This window comes from Lycium ferocissimum, chromosome 8 (assembly GCF_029784015.1).
Source record: "Lycium ferocissimum isolate CSIRO_LF1 chromosome 8, AGI_CSIRO_Lferr_CH_V1, whole genome shotgun sequence".
Taxonomy (NCBI): Eukaryota; Viridiplantae; Streptophyta; class Magnoliopsida; order Solanales; family Solanaceae; genus Lycium; species Lycium ferocissimum.
Window position 1 is genome coordinate 51,056,498 of NC_081349.1, and position 20,742 is coordinate 51,077,239.

At 41.0% G+C, this 20,742-nt stretch overlaps 1 protein-coding gene across 1 annotated transcript; it reads right to left on the reverse strand.

The window, feature by feature from the left end:
- Positions 1–10,133: 10,133 nt before the first annotated feature.
- LOC132066463 (4-hydroxyphenylpyruvate dioxygenase-like) lies at positions 10,134–17,209 on the reverse strand. Its single transcript, XM_059459771.1, has 4 exons — positions 17,175–17,209; positions 15,180–15,707; positions 13,348–13,420; positions 10,134–10,316 (listed from the first exon to the last, which is right to left on the reverse strand). The coding sequence occupies exons 1-4, from the start codon at positions 17,207–17,209 to the stop codon at positions 10,134–10,136; spliced, it is 819 nt and encodes a 272-aa protein (XP_059315754.1).
- Positions 17,210–20,742: the final 3,533 nt, after the last annotated feature.

Below are 20,742 nucleotides of genomic sequence, written 5' to 3' on the forward strand. Positions count from 1 at the left end.
TTCAACTTTTGTGCTCTCAAGTTTCTTGAAATTTCTAAGGGTTGAATGTGATGAAGATGATTAATTTGTCATCTTTAGTGTACATATATTAGGCTTCCATGTGGCCATGGCCCACACCCCATGTGGCCGGCCACATGCCCCTTTTTTTTTTTTTTTTTTTTTTCCATTTTTCATGAACTAATTACTTTCCAAAAATAACTTTTGACCCCAAATTTCCTTAATATTCCATGCCACAAAATCATAAGCAACTCATGTCTTAAAACAAAATCGTAGTTAAAGTCTCGACTTCGTATCCCGGAATAGTTTTGTCCCTAACTTATCATGGTTAACCCGGATTGTCCCAATGTACGAAATACGGGATATAACATCCTTCTCCCCTTTAGAACATTCGTCCTCGAATGTTCAACTAATCTCGTAAGGTATTATAAGGATTTCGGGGGTTGCGGTCCTATCTTTCGATTACATTTCTTCTTCGTAGCCTTCCCTAGTCATCTCCTATTTGTCCTCCGTACTCCTATCATCTAATGTAATTTAATTTAAACCATCTTTACACCTTCCCTGAATGCACCCAGATTATTATCACCGTATTGTTATTATTAACTTCGAACTTCTCTCATTAAGCATTCGCTTGGTCCCCTTCCTAACATATAATTGTTCATGGGTAACATAACTACTCTTACCCGACTCGTATGACGTATATTCCATCTTAGTTACGGTTTTTCCTTCTCCTGGTTCACTTCTTTGGTTTTTTCTTACTTCCTACTATAGAGGTTGTCTATCTTCCTCCCCTACTTTTTCTTAGGTCGTAGTATTATTAGAACAACCTTATTGCTCATATCTCGGCCTTTAATCCAACGATAGTGTTACCTTTCACAACGTCTCTGTAAATTACTCGTTATCATTTTCTTGTCGTACCCTCCTTTTTGCTAGTCTTTGGGTCTTACTGTCTTGTCTCGGCAAAGAATCTTACCTGTAGCCCGAACATCCGTATCAATTATATCGTAGTGTTGATTGTCTCCATCTTGCATTTGCATCTCTCGCACCCGCTTCCCCCCTTTACGGGGTGTACTTATACTATTACCCAATTACACTTTGCCCTACGTCCGCATTTGCCAATCTCAATTAGGCGGCACTTTTATTCCGACATTCTGCCCCTTTGCCATCCTTCTACTCACTTTCTCTCTTTTCCAAATATCCTTATGTTAGTACTTCCCAAGCTTAACCTGTAATGAAAACAGCATCAACTTGCCTTGAGACGTTTGTACCATTTATTTCTCTCTTTCCACTTGAACTTCGTTACCCTGTCCGATTAATGCCTTCCATATACCGCCACACTGGTTTCCGGAATACACATATCGCTGATATAGCCATGTACGGGATATCGTGTGCATACCTATATAGACATAATTACCACTATCTTGCTTACGCAGCATTCCCAAACACTATTCCAACTCACCCTAATCCTAAAGCTGTGATGTACCCTTTTTCTTTTCCCCAATTTAGTCCGCTCCGGCCTACGCGACCTCTTAAGGTTTCCGCCTATTCCGTATATTCTAATTTCCCTTATACTACTCTAACTTCCCATTTGGCTCTCCTGTGTCTAACTTTGTAGGATTTTAGTAAACTTCCCAGGGGGTCACCCATCCTAAGATTTCTCTCACCCCAGCACGCTTAACCTCGAAACTTTTGTTAAAATAGGGTGCTTTAATGCTAGTATGATCGCGTCCACTTCACCGCATGACCTTCATCACATAATCTGGAGTAAGTTGAAGTCTTAACAGATTTTCGAACGCTCTCATAACACAATTCTTTGTTTCAGCCCTCTTTCAATCCTAAATATTCATTTTTCACCTATGGATATGCCTACTTTCCGTCTTAGACTTCCAGACCCCCAATGGTGGTAAACACACCTTATTCGCCGTGGCTTATAAATACTAGGTTATCGGCCTTTGGATTTCTGCTTACCGTTATTAAGTAACAGTCATACAGCAAATACACATTCATAAAAATATAAATTCCAATAAGGATTCATATACCTGTAACCGCATCTGGTGGCGCCTCCTGATCCTGCCTACTGGCCAACGCATATAAGCGGTTCGAAGGACCGCTAGAACTGGGAACTCCGCCTCTACCACGACCTGCTAGTGCCGGCGGTCCCCGCCCCATGTGGCGCATAGGCGCCGAAGAGGATGAACCAAGAATCGACCCGCAGGCCGAGCCGCACCGCACCACCCGGATCATCCCTATACCGACACTCCCTCATAACATGGCCTTGACGGCCGCAAGTAAAACAGCACCGTGGCGACGCGCATTCCCCCGATGACGCCGCCGCACCGAGGGCACCGAGGCATAGATGGCCTCGTCTGACCTGAACTCCTGTGCATCTGTGAACCCGAGGCCCTGGAGCTCTGACCGGCTCCCCCGAATACCCCGTGCTATCCATCTCCCTGCCCGGAAACCGTGGGGGTGCACTTCGGGCTGGCCGAGAAGATATCCCATACTCGCTGCCGAGGTTGCCCGCCTCGAACTCCCTCAAATAACCGCCGATCTAGCCCTTGGGGGCCGGCCCCCGTCATAATCTTTGTCGGCCGACGCCCTCTCGCGCCGATCCTCCATCCCCTGGGCATACGCCTGCACCCGAGCAATGTCCATACCGGGCTGGGAAGCCATTATCAGGCAACTATCAACCAGATAATAATCCAACCCCATCACATATCGATGCATCCTATCAGTCATATCGGCTACAATAGTGGGTGCGTCCGGCCAATGAATCAAACTCTAGGCTATACTCCCGAACACTCCTGCCATTCTGCCTCAAATTCAGGAATCTATCAACTCTGGCTCGCCGCATCTCTGGAGGCAGAAAGTGGCCAAGAAAGGCCTCCACAAACTCATCCCACACTGCTGGAGGAGCATCCTCGCCCCTCGACAGCTCCCACGACTCATACCAATTAGCCGCTACATCATACAACCGATATGACGCCATCTCTCGACGACTCGGTCTCAGAAGCCTTAATGAGCCGCAACGTACGCTGCATCTGTCTAATAAACTCCTGAGGATCCTCCGCGGGCTTTGACCCAAAAAACTCTGGGGGACCACAAGTCAGGAAATCACGGGCCCTCTGACTGTCATACCTGTCCGCACGGTCACCTCCTGATCCCTGCCTGTGAACCTGGCCCGCCACCAATCTAGTCAATAACTGAACCGCATCCCGCATAGCCCTATCCTCCGCCCCTGGCTAGGGAGCTGGAGGCTCGGGTACTCGAACCGCGGGAGCTGGCGGCGGAGCCCCCCCCGACCGCAAACCGCCGTCGCTCCAAGCCCCTCCGATACCGGCGGTGTAGCGGGAACCGGCCGTCTGGGGCACAACCTCAGTGGCGAGCTCGGCACGGGCCCTAGTAACTCTCCGGCCTGGGCCGGGTCTCTCCAATCGTTGTCGACTTGCCCTTCGGGGCCGCCGCCTTTCTCGGAGGCATCGCTAAAAACATTGCACTCGTTAGGGAGGAGTCATCCCGATAATACGCCTCTATCGCACGATCTAGGATCGAAGAAAGGATAACATCCTAAATGTCCGTAGCCTCCCGTTTATAGATGTGGTGCACAACACACCGATAAACAGGACTCTACTAGACACGGTCTGTAGATATTCCGAGGACGAAACCGCTCTGATACCACTTCTGCCACGAAACCAACCCCGTAGGCCGTGACTACTGCCCGAGCTGGGCACCCATAATCCAAATTGGCATACAAATAAACTTTGCATATACAAATATCAAACGTCATATCAAAGCTGTCGTATATAGCAAATGTGTGACAAAGCGGCGAGGCTATCATAATGTACACGACATCTCAAACATATACAAACGCAAGCCGACGAGGCTACCACGGCGAATGGGATCGCCCATAACACAAATCACACAAACACATCTGAACAGAACTATACATAACCCACATATATGTCTACAGACCTCTAAACAGAACAATGGAAATATATGACGGGACGAGGGGTCCCGCCGTACCCCCGAATAAGCATATGCATATACAACGGAAGAATATGTACCAAAATATGGGCTCCGGACAAAGGAGCACTCCAAGAAACTGATGGGAATCCTAAGCCGGCGGATCACCGTAATAATCGTCTGTACCTGCGGGCATGAAACGCAGCCCCCGAAGAAAGGGGGTCAAGCGGAATATGTACTGAGCATGTAAAGCATGGGATACAATAACAGGATCGTACTGAAATAAAGAGGATAGAAAAGTAGTACAGTAACCAGAAAAATCATAAGACTTGCCTTTGAAACATAAATCATGTACATATGTGTATAATGTGTACGTAGTATGTAAAGTGCCATCATAAACATATGCATGTATAGCGTGTACATATAACATGCCCCGGCCCTCTAGCGAGGGACGCGGTAAATAAAATCATCATATGCATGTACATATAACGTGCCCCGGCCCTCTAGTGAGGGACGCGGTGAATGAAGTCATCATATGCCATCCTGGCCTCCTCCCCCATACCATCATATCATCATATATATATAACATGCCCCGGCCCTCTAGTGAGGGACGCGGTGAACAATGCAGTGGAATTGCACGAATACATGCCCTGGCCCGGGACGCAGTGAAGGAAGTAGCAACAGCTCGCACGAGCAGAGTAGTGAGAAACCATATGCACATAAATCATCATCACAGACTCAATGGATAAGTGAATAGTCGACGCTCGAGAGTCAAAGCGGAAATCATGTTAAGTTCTTCCAAAAACAAAGTCGTTAGGACTATACAAATGAAAATCTCGGGGACCACGGATATGCATCGAACCAATCCGGCCCGCCCATGAAAGTTAAAGTCATAATACGTTATAGAACTTCCTACGAACGTTTCAAAGCAATCCGGTTTCGGTTTATGAAAGTTACGGACATTTTTAGACATAGAATCCATTAAGAACAAAATTCTTTTCGCAAACATTTGAAATCCAATCATACAAAGGACTTAAGGACCACGGTTCGACCATATTAAGAATGCGATTATCAAGAAGTGAATAAGAATCATATACAAGCTCGGACTTTAAGAATAGAGTTACCTCGAGGCTCGTGTCATAGCCTAATTACAACTAGGACATGCCAAAAGAAAGAAAGAATAGGCTTTACATACCTCGTCCGCTCTCAAAGCTAATCCAAACTCAAACCTCGGGCTCCCCAAAATCTACACAACGTCAATGGATATCAAACATTAGCTATAGGCATTTAGACATTCAATTCCAAACTAGCACTTAATTCTACAGAAATTTGGGCAGCATTTCCCCTAAATTTAACAACCCCGAGAATTCAGCTCGCCAATTCAACAACAACAACACCAACAATCATTCTAGCAACATCAACAATCGATTCAAAACGCATTCTAACATTAGTAGCTCTTTCTACATACTTCAACATTTCATTATATTCAATCCAACTACTCACATTCAAATCAACATCAACGCTCATACGTTCAATTACTAATCCGAACCCATTCAAACAATATTCAAGAATACTTTAAACAATTCACACAATATTTCAAACAATCCAAACAATAAACTACTTAACCCGAAACCTTCCCAATTCAACAAGAACAACAACAACACCTTTCTTTCTTCCAAACTCATGAACTACACCAACAATCTACGCATTAGCAACATTATTCTTATAAATACAAGAAACTACATTAGAGTCACATTAGCTTCAAAAACCGCCCAACAACGATTTCAACTTCAACTTGAATCATTAAGCTTCCATTATCATCATAGAATCCATGACGACAACAACCCCAAAATACCACATAAAATTAGTTCATTCCCTAACATACAAAACAGACTACATTTTCGGCCAACACCTCCACACACAAATTCCATGATTTTCATCCATTTCCACACACTACAACAACACCCAAACATGCTAAATACAATTAATTCACCATTCCTACACAACATCATATATGCACGGCTAGACATCAACATGCACGGCTCAACTTCAACATCTATATCTCCATGAATTTCATTCATTTCTATATACTACAACATACACAAACCATCCATAACATATAAAAGAGAAGATTAAACCTTACCTTCTTCACTCAATTCCTTCACTCGGCTAGAGCTTGATCTTGCAAGAATGAGTGTTTTGCTTGTTCCAACAACTACCTCACGTTAAAGAGGACCTTCCAATGGGTTGAATTACTAAAAGAAAATAATTTTGTGATGAAGATTTTTGGACTTTAATTTTTGCTCCTCTTGGCCGAATGGCCTTCAACTTTTGTGCTCTCCAAGTTTCTTGAAATTTCTAAGGGTTGAATGTGATGAAGATGATTAATTTGTCATCTTTAGTGTACATATATTAGGCTTCCATGTGGCCATGGCCCACACCCTATGTGGCCGGCCACATGCCCCTTTTTGTTTTTTCCATTTTTCATGAACTAATTACTTTCCAAAAATAACTTTTGACCCCAAATTTCCTTAATATTCCATGCCACAAAATCACAAGCAACTCATGTCTTAAAACAAAATCGTAGTTAAAGTCTCGACTTCGTATCCCGGAATAATTTTGTCCCTAACTTATCATGGTTAACCCGGATTGTCCCAATGTACGAAATACGGGATATAACACTTCTCATGATCATCACTTATCCGTTATTGCGCACATGATCACATAAGACTTATAAGCACAGTTCTGGGCCATTAGGACTTCTTCCCGCTTAACTAAACATTAACCAAATCCTGAGATACATCATAAGTCTCTCTTCTAGTATCAAATACCTCATTAGGGATCCTCTACTAGCACTCTATTCATGTCCTACAAAACATTGCTTAAGTACACATTTCTAAACTCATCGGAGTGACGTAAGGTCAGTAAACCTCCGATTAACATTATGGAACTATCATCATGAACATATCTCACCTTGAAAGAACAAAATCATAAGATGAGATCAACATCAATGAATAACATCTATAGTCATGAAACAAGCTCAATGATATCATAAGAACATCGGGAACTATAAGCTTTGGTATTTTTAGAAACAGGGTTATTGAAGATATCATGTATAGGTTCACAACAAAGGAATCATGCCTTAAGAAAGAAGGGTTTAGCCTTAACATGCCTGGAAGCTCACTTCTCGATTTTCCAACCTACCTCCTGTTTTGCAATCTATTTAAGATCGTTCGTAGTCTCGTAATTCACATATAAAATCATTCATAGTATTGTTAGGCTCATCATCATTTGCTTGTCTTAAGCTTCCAAATTAAATCCTTTTAGAATCTGTCGAAATTCGGGCAGCATCTCCGCTGTTTATATCCATAGCCCGAAATCACAGTACCATCAACCAACAACAACAACAACAGTAACATCAATAGCATCATCATCAATACCAATATACTCCATAAAACACCCCACACGATGTTTACCTGATTTCTCAACCAACTAATCCACTACACGATTAATAACTCTATCTTTGTAAATAAACCTAAATCAATATGAATAAAGAGAAATCCATACCTTGTTCTTACTAGAACAGCAATATCTTCAATATCTACTTTGAATCTAAGCCAAAATTCACCGCAAAACGATACTATAATCACACCTATACGTGACCCGAACCTCGATTAGTATTCCGCCACTTGAAATCACTCAAATTCCTCAATTCTATGATGCATATATATCCCTCTATGTTTGCTGAGCTTTCTAGAATATTTTTTGGAGGATAAATGAGGGTTTTTGACCCTTATATAGTGGGTTGAAGTCGGTTGGCATCGACTTAAAAATTGCTCTGCGTGTTCGCGCCACCTACAGGCGCGTTCGTGCAGGGTTAATTCCCTGCCTTGGCAGTCCGTCTTAAAATGCTCATAAAGTTTGATTTCGATGTCTGATCGACGCACTGTTTGTTGCGTTGGAAACTAGACTTCCTAAACTTCAATTCAGGCTTTTGTTTTATTTCAAAACTCCTAGTGTATCAGGAGATATCCCTTCCTCAAGTTGGACCAAAATTGTCCCCATCTTTTCTCCAAAGTTCCAACAAACTTAATTTCCTTAATTCACTTGTTCTCCAATCCTTCCATAGCTTACTATATGAACTTAAACTCTCATAACCATAAGATAGGCGCATATAATCTCATCTATCCTAGAAGGTAACTCCAGTGTCCACAATTAAAACAACCAACACCTAACGAATCTCAACGTACAGAACTACGAGGTGTAACAGTTTGCAGATGCTAGCTTACAAAAGGAGGAAAAGATGGCAAGCATTGGAGCGGCGGCTATGGATAGCTATGCTCATTTGCTTCAAACCTTTGGTACCCCAATTCAATTTGTTGGGAAGGTCGTCATTGCTGAAGCACTAGCAATTCGTGAAACATTGAAAAACGCTAAGGAAAATGGATGGTCAAAGGTGCAAATCTTGTCCGAGGCAAAAACTATGGTGGATATGATATTGAAAAGAAGTGTAGTTTCATTTCATGAGAGATAGAGACTACTTATGAAGATATCTGGGAGCTTACGAGTTTCTTTGAAGTTGTCCATGTTTTCTATATTCCTAGAGCATGGAATATGCTAGCGCACAATTTAGCTAAGTTTTCTAATTCGTTGTTTCGTAAAGTTATTTGGGTTTCTGGTTTCCCTAGTTAGGTTGTAACTGATGCTGCTGCATCATTTAACTTTTTGAAACAGTTCGTGCATTAATAAAGTAAAGTCGTTTATTGAAAAAAAAACCAGAGGAGGCCCTTTACCTCACATTGTTTTTTATGAAGTTGTGTCTATTGTTTTTATTTTCCTTATACAGTCAGACCTCTCTATAACGATATCCGCATAAAACAACCCCTCTATATAACAGCTAATATTTTTTGGAACCGATTTTTGATATTTTATTTTACTTCTCTATAACAACATTTTACCTATTACAACAGCGACTAACCTTACAACAGTAAGCTCTTTGTAAAATTACCCCCCACCCCTCATATAACAACTATCTCTTTTTTTTTTCTTTTTTTTTTTGGTAATATAATAATTAACCATCTTTATAAAAAATAGAATATCTATGATTACCAATAATAAGCGTAGAGATTTTGTCCAAATATTTAATTTGATACAAAGAAAGTGCTGACGAAAATATGAACCTATTGTTATTTGGACTGGGATAGAAGCTTCAACGGTTCAACTCTTAGATTTCCTTCAAGGGAAAGCAATTGGATACTCGTTAGCTGAAAGTTATGGACGCAAATCTTCGTTAATTCAAGTGTTATATCACCACTAAAAGGTTGGCATCTACGAAACAAGCTGCACTTATAAATTTCTTCCATCAATATTGAAAGGATTTAATTTTCACGTAAATTTAAAATGTGTGTCTTAGACCTTAAAACTTTATATATTCAGTTATGAATTTATTGAAATTGTATTAACTTTATTTAATGTTTAGTTAGTGAATTATGCATATCTTTGAGATTTAAAATTAAATAATTTTGTTATTTTTTATAACAATAACAAATAAAATATGCATCTTTTTTGCCTATAACAGCCAAAAAATTTCAGACCCAACAATGCTACTACAGAGAGGTTTGACTGTATCGAGAACTCTTTAAAAATAATTTCTTAATATCTTTTTATAACAATAATATCTTAATCTATCTTCACGCGCTTTATTAAACTACTGGATACATGTTACCTCCTAACATCGCAAGTACTAAATAACTAAGTCAATCAACAGATACTAAAAAAGGAAATTGCCTGCCATATATTTTTCTCAAGTGCCTCTATCAACCAAGAAACTCAAAAGGAGTGCTTTAGTTAAAGAATCAAGTATTCTTTTCCAGAAAATGACACGAGAAGCGGATTAAGGAAACCGAAAAGGATCTTTTACATAAATTATGATCAACAGTATACTTTCTTCCACAGGTACAATCATATCCCCTGACACTTAAATTACTTGATTTTTGGTCCTTCCATACTTTAGCAACTCTTTACATATGAGCATTTCAGATAAACCTATATACAAAAGCTATTTTCAATAGTAATAGACATCAAATGGAAACTAAGGTACCAATACTGTGTCTAGACGCCCGTGTCCACGATGCCAAATAGGCAGGGGGAAAGGAAAGCTAGCGCTTGTATATTCAAGCAGCAGCTACTTGATTAACATGTTTGGCTTCAAGCATTTTCTCATATTCCTCGATCGATCTAAAGAGCTCTGAGAAGTTTTCCTTACCGAAGCCTCCACATCCGCCCTTCTGATAAACTTGTCCATTTTCTTCTTTGAGCAACCGATTCTCGGAATAATTTCTATAAGTATTGTTGGCCTGCAGAAAACAATCACTTTGATTGAATAACTATCTTTTTTAAGACGCAAAAGTTGCATAAGTGCAGTGGTTACAACATAGGTCAGCAGCAAAGCGGCAAAGAAAAGTTTTATGGGAGGCTATATTTAGTAGGCGTTTGGCCATAAGAATTATTCACTTTATTCCGGATTTTTTTTTTTTTTTTTTTTTTTTAACTTTTTTTCACTTTTCAGCGTTTGGCCATAAGAATTCCGAATACAACTTGAAGTTGTATTCCGGAATATCAAAAACTCAAAAAATTTGTTTTAAAAAATTTCACTTTTTTACAACTATATTTCACCAAAAACTACAATTTCAAAAACTATGGTCAAACATAGCTCCAACTCCAACTCCAACTACAACTCCAAAATTTCAAAAAAAAAGTGATTTTTTTTTTTGTTTCTATGGATAAACGGGGCCTTAGTTTCATCATCTTCGCAGCTTTTCTAGGCATAGGTATAAGTCCTTTTGGTGCATCTCATATGAACTGATACCACGTCCAACTCGAAAGCAATGTGTGGTAATAGCCTACAAGCTTTCCAGAACCTTTAGGAGAGCTCCTAGAATAAATTTTCCGGCTTGAAAACAAAGTTCTTGTTCTTTTCTTTTCCTTTATGGATGTGTTCGGTATGGAGGAAAACATTTTCTGGAAAACAATTTCCAATTTTCTCATATTCGTTTGGTCAAAAATTTTGGAAAACATTTTTTTTTAAAAAACATTTTCCTCAAAATTGAAGAAAATGACTTCCTTAATAAAAGTAGGAAAAACAAGTTCACAAGTTCACCCTACCACCACCCAACCCAATCCCAACCACTCTCAACCCCCCCCACCAACCCCACCCCACCCCACTACCACCCACCCCCTGCCCAAAATTTTTTATTTTTTGACAAAAAGTTTTGACATTATTTTTGGTTTTTTTGCCCCCCCCCACCCAAACCCCGCACCCTACCCCTCCCCCCACCCCCACCCGCAAAAAAAATTATATTTTTGAAAAAAAAAAGTTTTGACTTTTTTTTTTTTTGCACTCCACCCCGCACCCTACCCCTCCCCCATCCCCGCAACTCTACCCCTCACCCCTACCACCCCCCCCCCTTCCCCGCAAAAAAAAAAAAAAATTGAAAAAAAGTTTTGACCTTTTTTTGTTTGTTCCCCCCCCCCCCCCGAGCAAAAAAAAAAAAAATAGTTTTGACTTTTTTTTTCCACCCCCACCCCACCCCGCACCCTACCCCTCCCCCACGCCCGCACCCCTACCCCCACCCCCCCGCAAAATAAAAAAATATTTTTGAAAAAAACGTTTTGACTTTTTTTTTTTTTATTTTTACCCCGCACCTAGCCCCCCCCCCCCCCAAAAAAAAATATTTTTTTTGAAAAAATGTTTTGACATTTGTTTTGGTTTTTTGCACCCCCACCCCCCAAGAAAATAATATTTTTTTTGAAAAAAAAGTTTTGATTTTTTTTTCCACCCCGCACCCCTACCCCCTCACCCCCCGAATAAAAAATTTTGACATTTTTTTGGTTTATTGCACCCCCAAACCCTCACCTCACCCCCGCACCCTATTTCTCCCCCCCCCCCCAAAAAAAAATATTTTTTTGAAAAAAAGTTTTGACTCCCCCCCTCCCTCCAAAAAAATTGAAAAAAATTTGACAATTATAAAAATTAAATATTTGTGTGGTTAAAAATTAAAACTTTTGGAAGGGGTGATGGGGTTTTTTTTTTTGGGGGGGGGGGGGGGGGCTGTGTGGTGAAAAGATTTTTTTTGGGGTAGGGGGTGTCTGAGGGTGTAGAAACCCGCAAAAGACAATAAAAAACATCAAAAAAAAATGTTGGGGTTGGGGAGGGGGGTGTTGGTGTGGTATGGGTTCCACGCAAGGGGAAGGGGCCGATAGGTATGTGGTCGTGTAGAAAATTTAGAAAAAAATTAAAAACTTCAAAAAAAAAATGTTGTGGGGAGTGGGTGGGTGGGTGGGGGGGGGGGCACGGGGGAGGGGTGGTGTATGGGTTACAGGAGTGGTTGGGGGTGGGGGTGCAAAAAACCAAAAAAAAAAAAAAAAAAAATCAAAAGAAAATTATTTTTGGAGGGGGGGCGTAGGTGGGTGGGTGGGAGTGGGGTGTGGGTGGGGTTGGGTTGGAGTTGGTGAGGCGTGGATGAGTATTTTCCGGAAAACGTTTTCTATCAACCAAACGAACATATGAGAAAATAAGTAAGAAATTCATTTATTTTCCACGAGCCAAACGAACATAAGAAAATAAGTGAAAATTCACTTATTTTCTAGGAAAACATTTTCCTCCATACCGAACACACCCTATTTTTTTTTTTCATTTTCCACTGTGACGCGAACGAGCCAGTGTATTCCTTATCTTATTCCTAACAGCTAAATTAAGCTAAATGATGATAAATGCTATTCCAAACGGTATTCAGTGTAGTCCATGTTAACATGTTATTTATTACCATGTGAGCCGGTCCCTGAATCGTTTTCCCCATCCCTTAACAAACTTGATACCTCTCAAAAGTTTTCTTTTTGGTGGTTTTTTTTCACCATCAGAAGATGTGATGCAACGGATGGGGCTGCTCCTCCCTTAACCAGAGATCTTGGATTTGAGCCCTAGGTGTGAAGAAATCTTTAGTAGGGAGCGCTTCTCCCGAATTGTCCCTACGCGGCGCAAATCCTGATTAGTCGGCCTCCGATGCAGGTACCAGACACTGGGTAAGAAACCCCCCAAAAAAAATGTTATTTTTTTCTCGTAAAAACAGCCAAAATGTTAAGAGTTCCTTCTGCTTCCCTGTGCTGTTTTTGTTTTTGATTCAAAGCACACAACTAGAAGAATCATTCTCACCTATGACTCTCTTAGAGTGGAAGACTCAAGATAGTCACAAAATGAATTTAAGTCAGCAGACTGAAAGAAAACTGAGCTTAATGCGGTAGTGCTTCTGGAGTTTCATGCATAAACATGATTCAATGAAAATAAGAAATCTACAATGGAAAGCAGATTAGTCTTTTAAAGTAGTTTACTGTGCTAAGGACCAAGAAGCATGATCTTAGTATAGATAATTTAGCTGACATTAAAGGTAAAAGCAAACAGGAGCTGCAAAAAAAAATGGTACATTAAAAGTGATGAAATAGTTCTAACATTCGAGGGTTGACGACTTGGCCTTCTTCAGTTAAGAAGCTTCCTCAATAGTCTGCAAATAGCGAATCTAAACGGCTACACTAGGCAATCCGCATTCCTGGCCACTATGGTCCTAATGCAATAGTTTAGATTCAAGGATGTGCAATTTCCACTTGATAAGTTGTTAGGCTAAATTTTGGAGGGAGAAAGGGAGGACCCCGGACAGTTGTCTTGGTTAGAGCAGAAAATGAGTTTTGCAAATGGCATCAATGAGGACATCCAATGCAATAAAAAAAGAAAAATAGACGCACAGTATAAAAGATGCCAGAATAAATGGCAGATCCAAAATTACCATGTAATGAAATAAAGAAAAAGATCCATTATATAATTGTTTTTTAGACACCCAATATTTCGAGCAAAAAGAGGGCAGATAGATCATGATACCAGAAAGTGATTGTCTAGGAGTCCCATGAATTAGGAGTGAGGCCCCATGACTGAAGCAGCAATGAAGAAAATGGGGAAAAAGCTAAGTGGTGAAAATACTCCTAAATTACTGTCTACTAAGTGAATAACAGCGAAAGAGATTATATCACTTTCAGTTTCAAGGGTGTTTCACATAATTTCCTGTTTTTAGAAATCAACATGAGATTGGCCTACTTGGAGTTGCGGGAAGAACGTCCTCGTCATGGAACAGTGGGTTACTGTTCCTGATATGCTAGAGAACTAATGCAAAGATCCATCAGAGTTAACCAACACCATCACAAAACTGCTGCATTCATTATATCATTCCTGAGGAAGCTTTTTTTGAGAATTACTCCTAAGGAACTTATTGACTGGATTTACTGACCTTCGTCTGAAGTAGAGAAGCTGAGCACCTAAATCGCCACCTCAAGAACAAATAGTTAAATCACAACGAGGCTGGTCAAATTAAGAGTCCTTGGTACTTCCATCAATAAACACTCCATCTTAGGGCTCCAACAACTTAAATTGGGAGAAGCAGTTATAATATGATGAGACCAACCACAAGTTTACTCTACATCTTGTCATCTTTTTCCCTAAATGATAACATACTTCCAAAGTAATCCATTCTTCAACACCTCTCCAGCTAATATTTTGTTGCTCAACAAAAAGTTCTATCGGCTTTCAAGCATAAAACCTTAATAATCTTGAAATTCCATCTTCGAATTATGCTTAGTAGTCACGACTTAGGTGACCAACATTCCCAGTAACAATCTAGGATTAGATATTAATCAGATTTGGTTTACAAAAACAGAGAATGAGTTATACAGCAACTGAAATATAACAATTGCTTTTAGTTTATAACACTAACAATGTAAACTTAAAAACCACCTGCAGGCACTTTTCACAGTAGACGTAGATTAATAACCAGACAAAAGAGTATGCAACCTACAATAACCAGCTAAACTATTACTCCCTCCGTTTCAATTTATGTGAACCCATTAGAATGGGCACGACATTTAAGAAAGAGTGAAGACTTTTGAAACTTGTGGTTCAAAATAAGTCTTGAATATTTGTGTACCGTAAATCATTTCATAAAGTGAATTTGTTTCCAAATTAGGAAAGAGACCATTCATTTTGGTAAAGACGGACTAAAAAGGAAATAGGTTCATAAATCAAAAGATGTGAAAGATATCTTAATGTATATTATGTGTTGAGGCATACGAGTTGATAGGTAATTCAATACGAATCAAGGAAAACAAGAGTGATAACGTACCTGTCTCCCACAGGCTTGGTGAATATCTGAAGCAAAGTCCCCTGATCATCCCTGTTCACCAAGATTCCCAATTCTTCACACGCCAGGATTTGCTCATCACTGAGTACGTCTCGTGCCCTACTCTTCAAATTCTTATAATAAGTAGGCGGAGGCGAAGGCATGAATTCAAATAACCCAACTCCACTCCTTTTCCTCATTTCCTTCAAAGTTCTGAATATATCCTCTGTAACCAGAGCTAAATGATGCACTCCTGCCCCTTCATTATGCTCTAAATAAGTCTGAATTTGACTCTTCCTTTTGGTTCCGTATACCGGCTCATTCAACGGAAGCAGAACTGCTTCGTCATTGTTTGCCAACACCACTGAGTTCAACCCGCTCTCAGCAGTCCCAACATCTTCAGCTTTGAACTCAGCAAATTCATGAAACCCCGTAAAGTGCTTGACGTAATCCACTACAGGACCCAACTGTGGCACATTCCAGCGGCATGGTCCAGCCGCCGAATCCCATAGTCCAGTTCCTTGAAGGATGCTGTTTCATCTATGGCCTCGAAACCTGTTGGGAAATTTTGATTTGAAGTGTTCATCTCAATATATTGCCCATTTTTAATCAGGCGGTTCAAATGAATTAATACAGGAACAATTTCTTGACACCATTCATGAAGATAAATATTTTCACCTACTTGGCTTAAGAAAAAAATCAAGCATAACGTGTTCCGGACATAAATAAATGATAAACAAACATCAATAAATTAACGAATGTGATTGATAAGTCGATTTATTAAAGCAAACATATATAAATACAAGTGTTTCATAAGCGGATTCACTAAACAAACTATGTCTTGCTATCACTCATCAACAGAACAAGATAACTGCACGCAATCATTCATCATAAAGGAGATTCATAACTTAAAATTCATCAAGTTAAGTGAAGTATCTTGTTTACTAGTTAAAATAAGTTAAAAATGCACTGACAAGATAAATATTTTACGTATAAAACACACGTTGTATACAAGTTAACTTCCATATCTAATATAGTAATCTCCCTCTCCCAATGTTTGTGGCATCATTCCAACTTTGAGAGTCACACTTTTAATTTGAACGTGAATCTAGATATAAAAAATTCTCATTTTTACGGAAAACAATTACTCCCTCTGTCCCAAAAAGATTGTCCTCCTTTCCTTTTTAATCTGTCCCAAAAAGATTGTCCCCTTTCTATATTTAGAAATAATTTAACTTTGTGTGCGGTGAGTACTTGGAAAAGTTCTCTTCGGTTCATCGAAGGGATGTGCGGTGTGATCAACAATGAGTCCGAGAAAATTAGCCTGAAAAGCTAAGTTCGGGATGAGTCTGAGAAGATAAGTTCAAGGCGAGATCGAGAAGATAAGCTCAAATCTGTGGAAGGTTTATCTTTCACAGATTTATCATCGAAAATCACGTCTTCAACGGACGTGCCCAATATTTTAGGAACCATTTTGCCAATGTGGGAGTTTGCGTCTTTTAGTTCGAGTAGGATACTAGTACTATAAAAGCATATGTATCAGCCTCGTTAGAGGGCATCAGAATCATCATCTTCATCTCATCTGTTTTTATGTTATCAATTCCCTCCGGATATAATAGTTCGATAATTACAAAAGCTTCATCTTGGATTAGTTTTTAGTTCGAGCAAGGAGGCGTAATCTTCCCTCACTCGGATCCTCCATTCGAATTCACAGGCTATCTCTTTTTTATATCGAATTCTTTATTGTTTGCTCAATTCTTTTTATCTTTATTAGCAAGCTTGATCATATATCCTTTAAACCGCGTACAAATTTAATAGTTGCTCTCTTTTAAGGGTAAGCAGTTTGGCGCCCACCGTGGGGTTAAGGATAATAGTGATGGCTTATATAGACAACCTTCACTTACTTTGTTCATTTTTGTGATTTCAGGCTACATCATGTCGAACCTAAGCCACTCCGTTCATTTCAACGAAGATGAATTTAGCGAACACAACGCAAACCTTAACGGGGTGCCACTCAACAATACACCCGCCATCGATCCAGTCAATAATCAGCCCGTCCAAAACTCAGGTGCCGATGATGCGAATAGGAGTGGAGCCCCCGTAGGAGAGGCGGAGGAAATTAATTTACGTGTGATTTACAATTTGTTACAGGAACACCATGTCACCATGCAGCAGCAACAAGAAGCCATTGTCCGACTCCGAAGGGATCTCAGCGATGTGTTGGCACCAGAACCGGATCGGGTATCTGAACAAGTTCAAAGGGAAATTGAGGTCGGTGACAGTCAGGACAGGCCGGTCAATGGCGAGTCATCTAAGATGATAAGAATGCTCAAAGCGTTGACCAAACGTATAGACTCCAACGAGAAAAAAGTGGATGACTATAATTCCCGGGTGGATCAAATCTCGGAAGCACCTCCGATTCTCACCGGTCAAGAAACCAAATACATCGTAAGAAGGCCCTTTCCTCCGAGTGCAACACCAAAGCTGATCCCGAAAAGGTTCAAAATTCCAGATATATCGAAGTACGACAGAACTATCGACCCCCAAGGGCACATCACTACATACACGTGTGCTATTGCCGGCAATGATCTCAAGGATGATGAGATCGAATCAGTAAGTTTGAAAAAATTCGGTGAAACCTTAACCAAAAGGGCCATGCAGTGGTACTGGTTGTTGCCCCAACATTCCATTCCATCCTTCGAGTTACTTGCGGATGCCTTCGTGAAAGCTCACGCAGGAGCACGGAAGGTGCAAGCATGGAAGGCGGATATATTCAAGATTTTCCAAAGGGACGATGAGCGGCTCAGAGAGTTCGTTACCAGGTTCCAGCAGGAAAGAATGTTGTTACCCCCGGTCCCTGACGAATGGGCCGCCCAAGCATTCACGAAGGGACTTAATCCAAGAAGTTCCAACGCTTCCCTCAAACTGAAGGAGAACTTATTGGAATTCAGTGCTATGACTTGGGCCGATGTGCACAACAGGTACGAATTAAAAATCAGAGTAGAGGATGATCAGCTTGGCCTCCCACCGTGTCTGGTAACCCGGATAAGGAAAGACAAATAGAAAAGGGCATTTGAACCGGAGTACAATCCACCGGACAGATATCACCCTTACCCGTCTGTGACGCCCGATTTTCGATAGGAGAAAACCAAGAGTAACTCCGGTCTCTGTATGAACCGAGGAGACAGACGGACTGATCGAGGTTCATCAAGCAGAGGTCTCCAGTATAAAACCAACTCCGTCATAGCATCACATACGGAAGAAAACCCTAGGTTATCCAAATATAATTTTAATGTCGACTCCTCGACCCGAGTGGCAGCAATTGGTAAGATAGAAGGGGTGACATGGTCGAAGCCGCTCCGAACCGACCCTTCACAACGGGATCCAAAGTTGATATGTGACTATCACGGTACCCACGGGCATCGAACTAACGATTGCAGGGGGTTCAGGGACGAAATGGCACGGTTACTCAAGAACGGTCATCTCAGAGAATTCTTGAGTGAACGAGGGAGAAACAACTATAAGAATAGGGATGGCAACAAAAAAGCTGAACCGGAGGAACCACAGCATGTAATCAACATGATCATCGGCGGGGTTGAAATACCCCGGGGACCTGTCATGAAGAGGATGAAGTTCTCTATCACGAGGGAAAAAAGGAGCAAGGACTATATACCGAATGGGTTTATTTCATTCAACGACGAGGAAGTAGAAGGCATCACTCAGCCTCACAACGATGTCGTGGTAATCTCTGTACTTATACACAAAACTCATGTTAAACATATTTTAATTGATGCAGGTAGCTCGGCGAATATCATCCGATGGAAGGTCGTCGAACAACTCGGTATGTTGGATCAAATCATACCAACGACCAGAGTCTTGAACGGGTTCAACATGGCCTGTGCAACCACTAAAGGAGAAATCATATTGCCCGTAAGCATAGCCGGAGTTATGCAACACACTAAGTTCTACGTCATTGATGGAGAAATAAAGTACAACGCCCTGTTCGGGAGACCTTGGTTACACATGATGAGAGCAGTACCATCCACATTACACCAAATGTTGAAATTTCCAATCCCCGATGGGATAAAAGTAATATGGGGGGAGCAACCCACTGCCAAAGAGATGTTCGCAGTCGAGGAAGCGGCACCAAAAGAACCAGCACCAAAGGCCGTTGCAGTAAGCCGCACTAAGACTTCGGATGCGGACAAAGGGGCCAAATAGCAATCACAGAATGAGGTGGCCGAGGAGGAAGATGACTTCGGTGTACCAAGATCCTTCTTGCTGTCGGACGATTCCGATGCAATGAAGTCAATAATAGAAGAACTGGAACAAGTTGGCCTCTTCGTCCATCTCCTGGAGAGAAAGGTATACCTGGGCACAAGACTCACCCTGGAGCTCAGGAATAAATTAATTGAATTCCTTAAAGCTAATTCAGATTGTTTTGCATGGTTCTATTTAGACATGGCAGGAATCCCACCGGAAGCGACCACTCATTGATTAAGCCTGGATTAGAGTTTCCCCCCGGTCAAACAAAAATGAAGGCCAATGTCTGAAGTCAAGCATACCTTCGTCAAAGAGGAGGTAACGAAGTTATTAAAAATAAGGTCCATTCGAGAAGCTAAGTACCCAGACTGGCTAATCAACGTCGTCGTCGTACCGAAGAAAGGTAGCAAATTTAGAATGTGTATTGATTTTAAAGACTTAAATAAGGCATGTCCGAAGGATTCTTTCCCTTTGCCTCACCCAATCGTATGATAGATGCAATGGCCGGACATGCCCTATTGAGTTTTCTCGACACATACTCGGGGTACAATCAGATCCGAATAAACCCGGAGGATCAGGAGAAAACAACTTTTATAAATCGATATGGAACTTATTGTTATAACGTAATGCCCTTCGGATTAAAAAACGCCGGGGCTACCTACCAACGGCTAGTTAACAAAATGTTCGAAGAACAGATAGGAAAACGATGGAAGTTTATATTGACGACATGCTAGTTAAGTCCCTGGAAACAGAGGACCATTTAAAGCATTTGCAGGAAACCTTCGATGTTATGCACAAATACAATATGCAGCTGAATCCGGAAAAGTGTGCCTTCAGAATAGGATCGGGCAAGTTTCTAGGGTCCATGGTCTCAAAACGAGAAATCAAAATTAATCCGGATAAGATAAAAGCCATCAAAGATATCCGGGTGGTCAAAAATGTGAAGGAAGTGCAGAGATTGATCGGGAGAATCGCGGCCTTAAGAAGATTCATTTCCAGATCCTCCGACAAAAGTCATTGTTTCTTCTCCTTGCTCAAGAAGAAAAATGACTTCGAGTGGACGCCCGAGTGTCAACGAGCACTGGATGAGTTGGAGCACTATCTGTCGAGCCCGCCCCTGTTGCACACTCCAAAGGTCGATGAGCGGTTGTACTTGTACTTGGCCATATCCGAGATCGCAGTAAGTGGTGTGCTAGTCCGAGAAGAAAAAGGTACATAATTTCCGGTCTACTGTGTTAGTAGAACTTTAGGGGACGCTGAGAAGCGTTATCCCCCTTGGAAAAGCTTGCATTAGCATTGTTGA

Coding starts and splice junctions, on each gene's coding strand:
- LOC132066463 (XM_059459771.1), bottom strand. CDS start 17,209: ATGGCGGGTGTATTGTTGAGTGGCACCCCGTTAAG. Junction 15,708..17,174: donor TTGAGTGGCACCCCGTTAAG/GTTTGCGTTGTG, acceptor TAGATGAAACAG/CATCCTTCAAGGAACTGGAC. Junction 10,317..13,347: donor GCTTCTTGGTCCTTAGCACA/GTAAACTACTTT, acceptor TGTTTTCTGCAG/GCCAACAATACTTATAGAAA.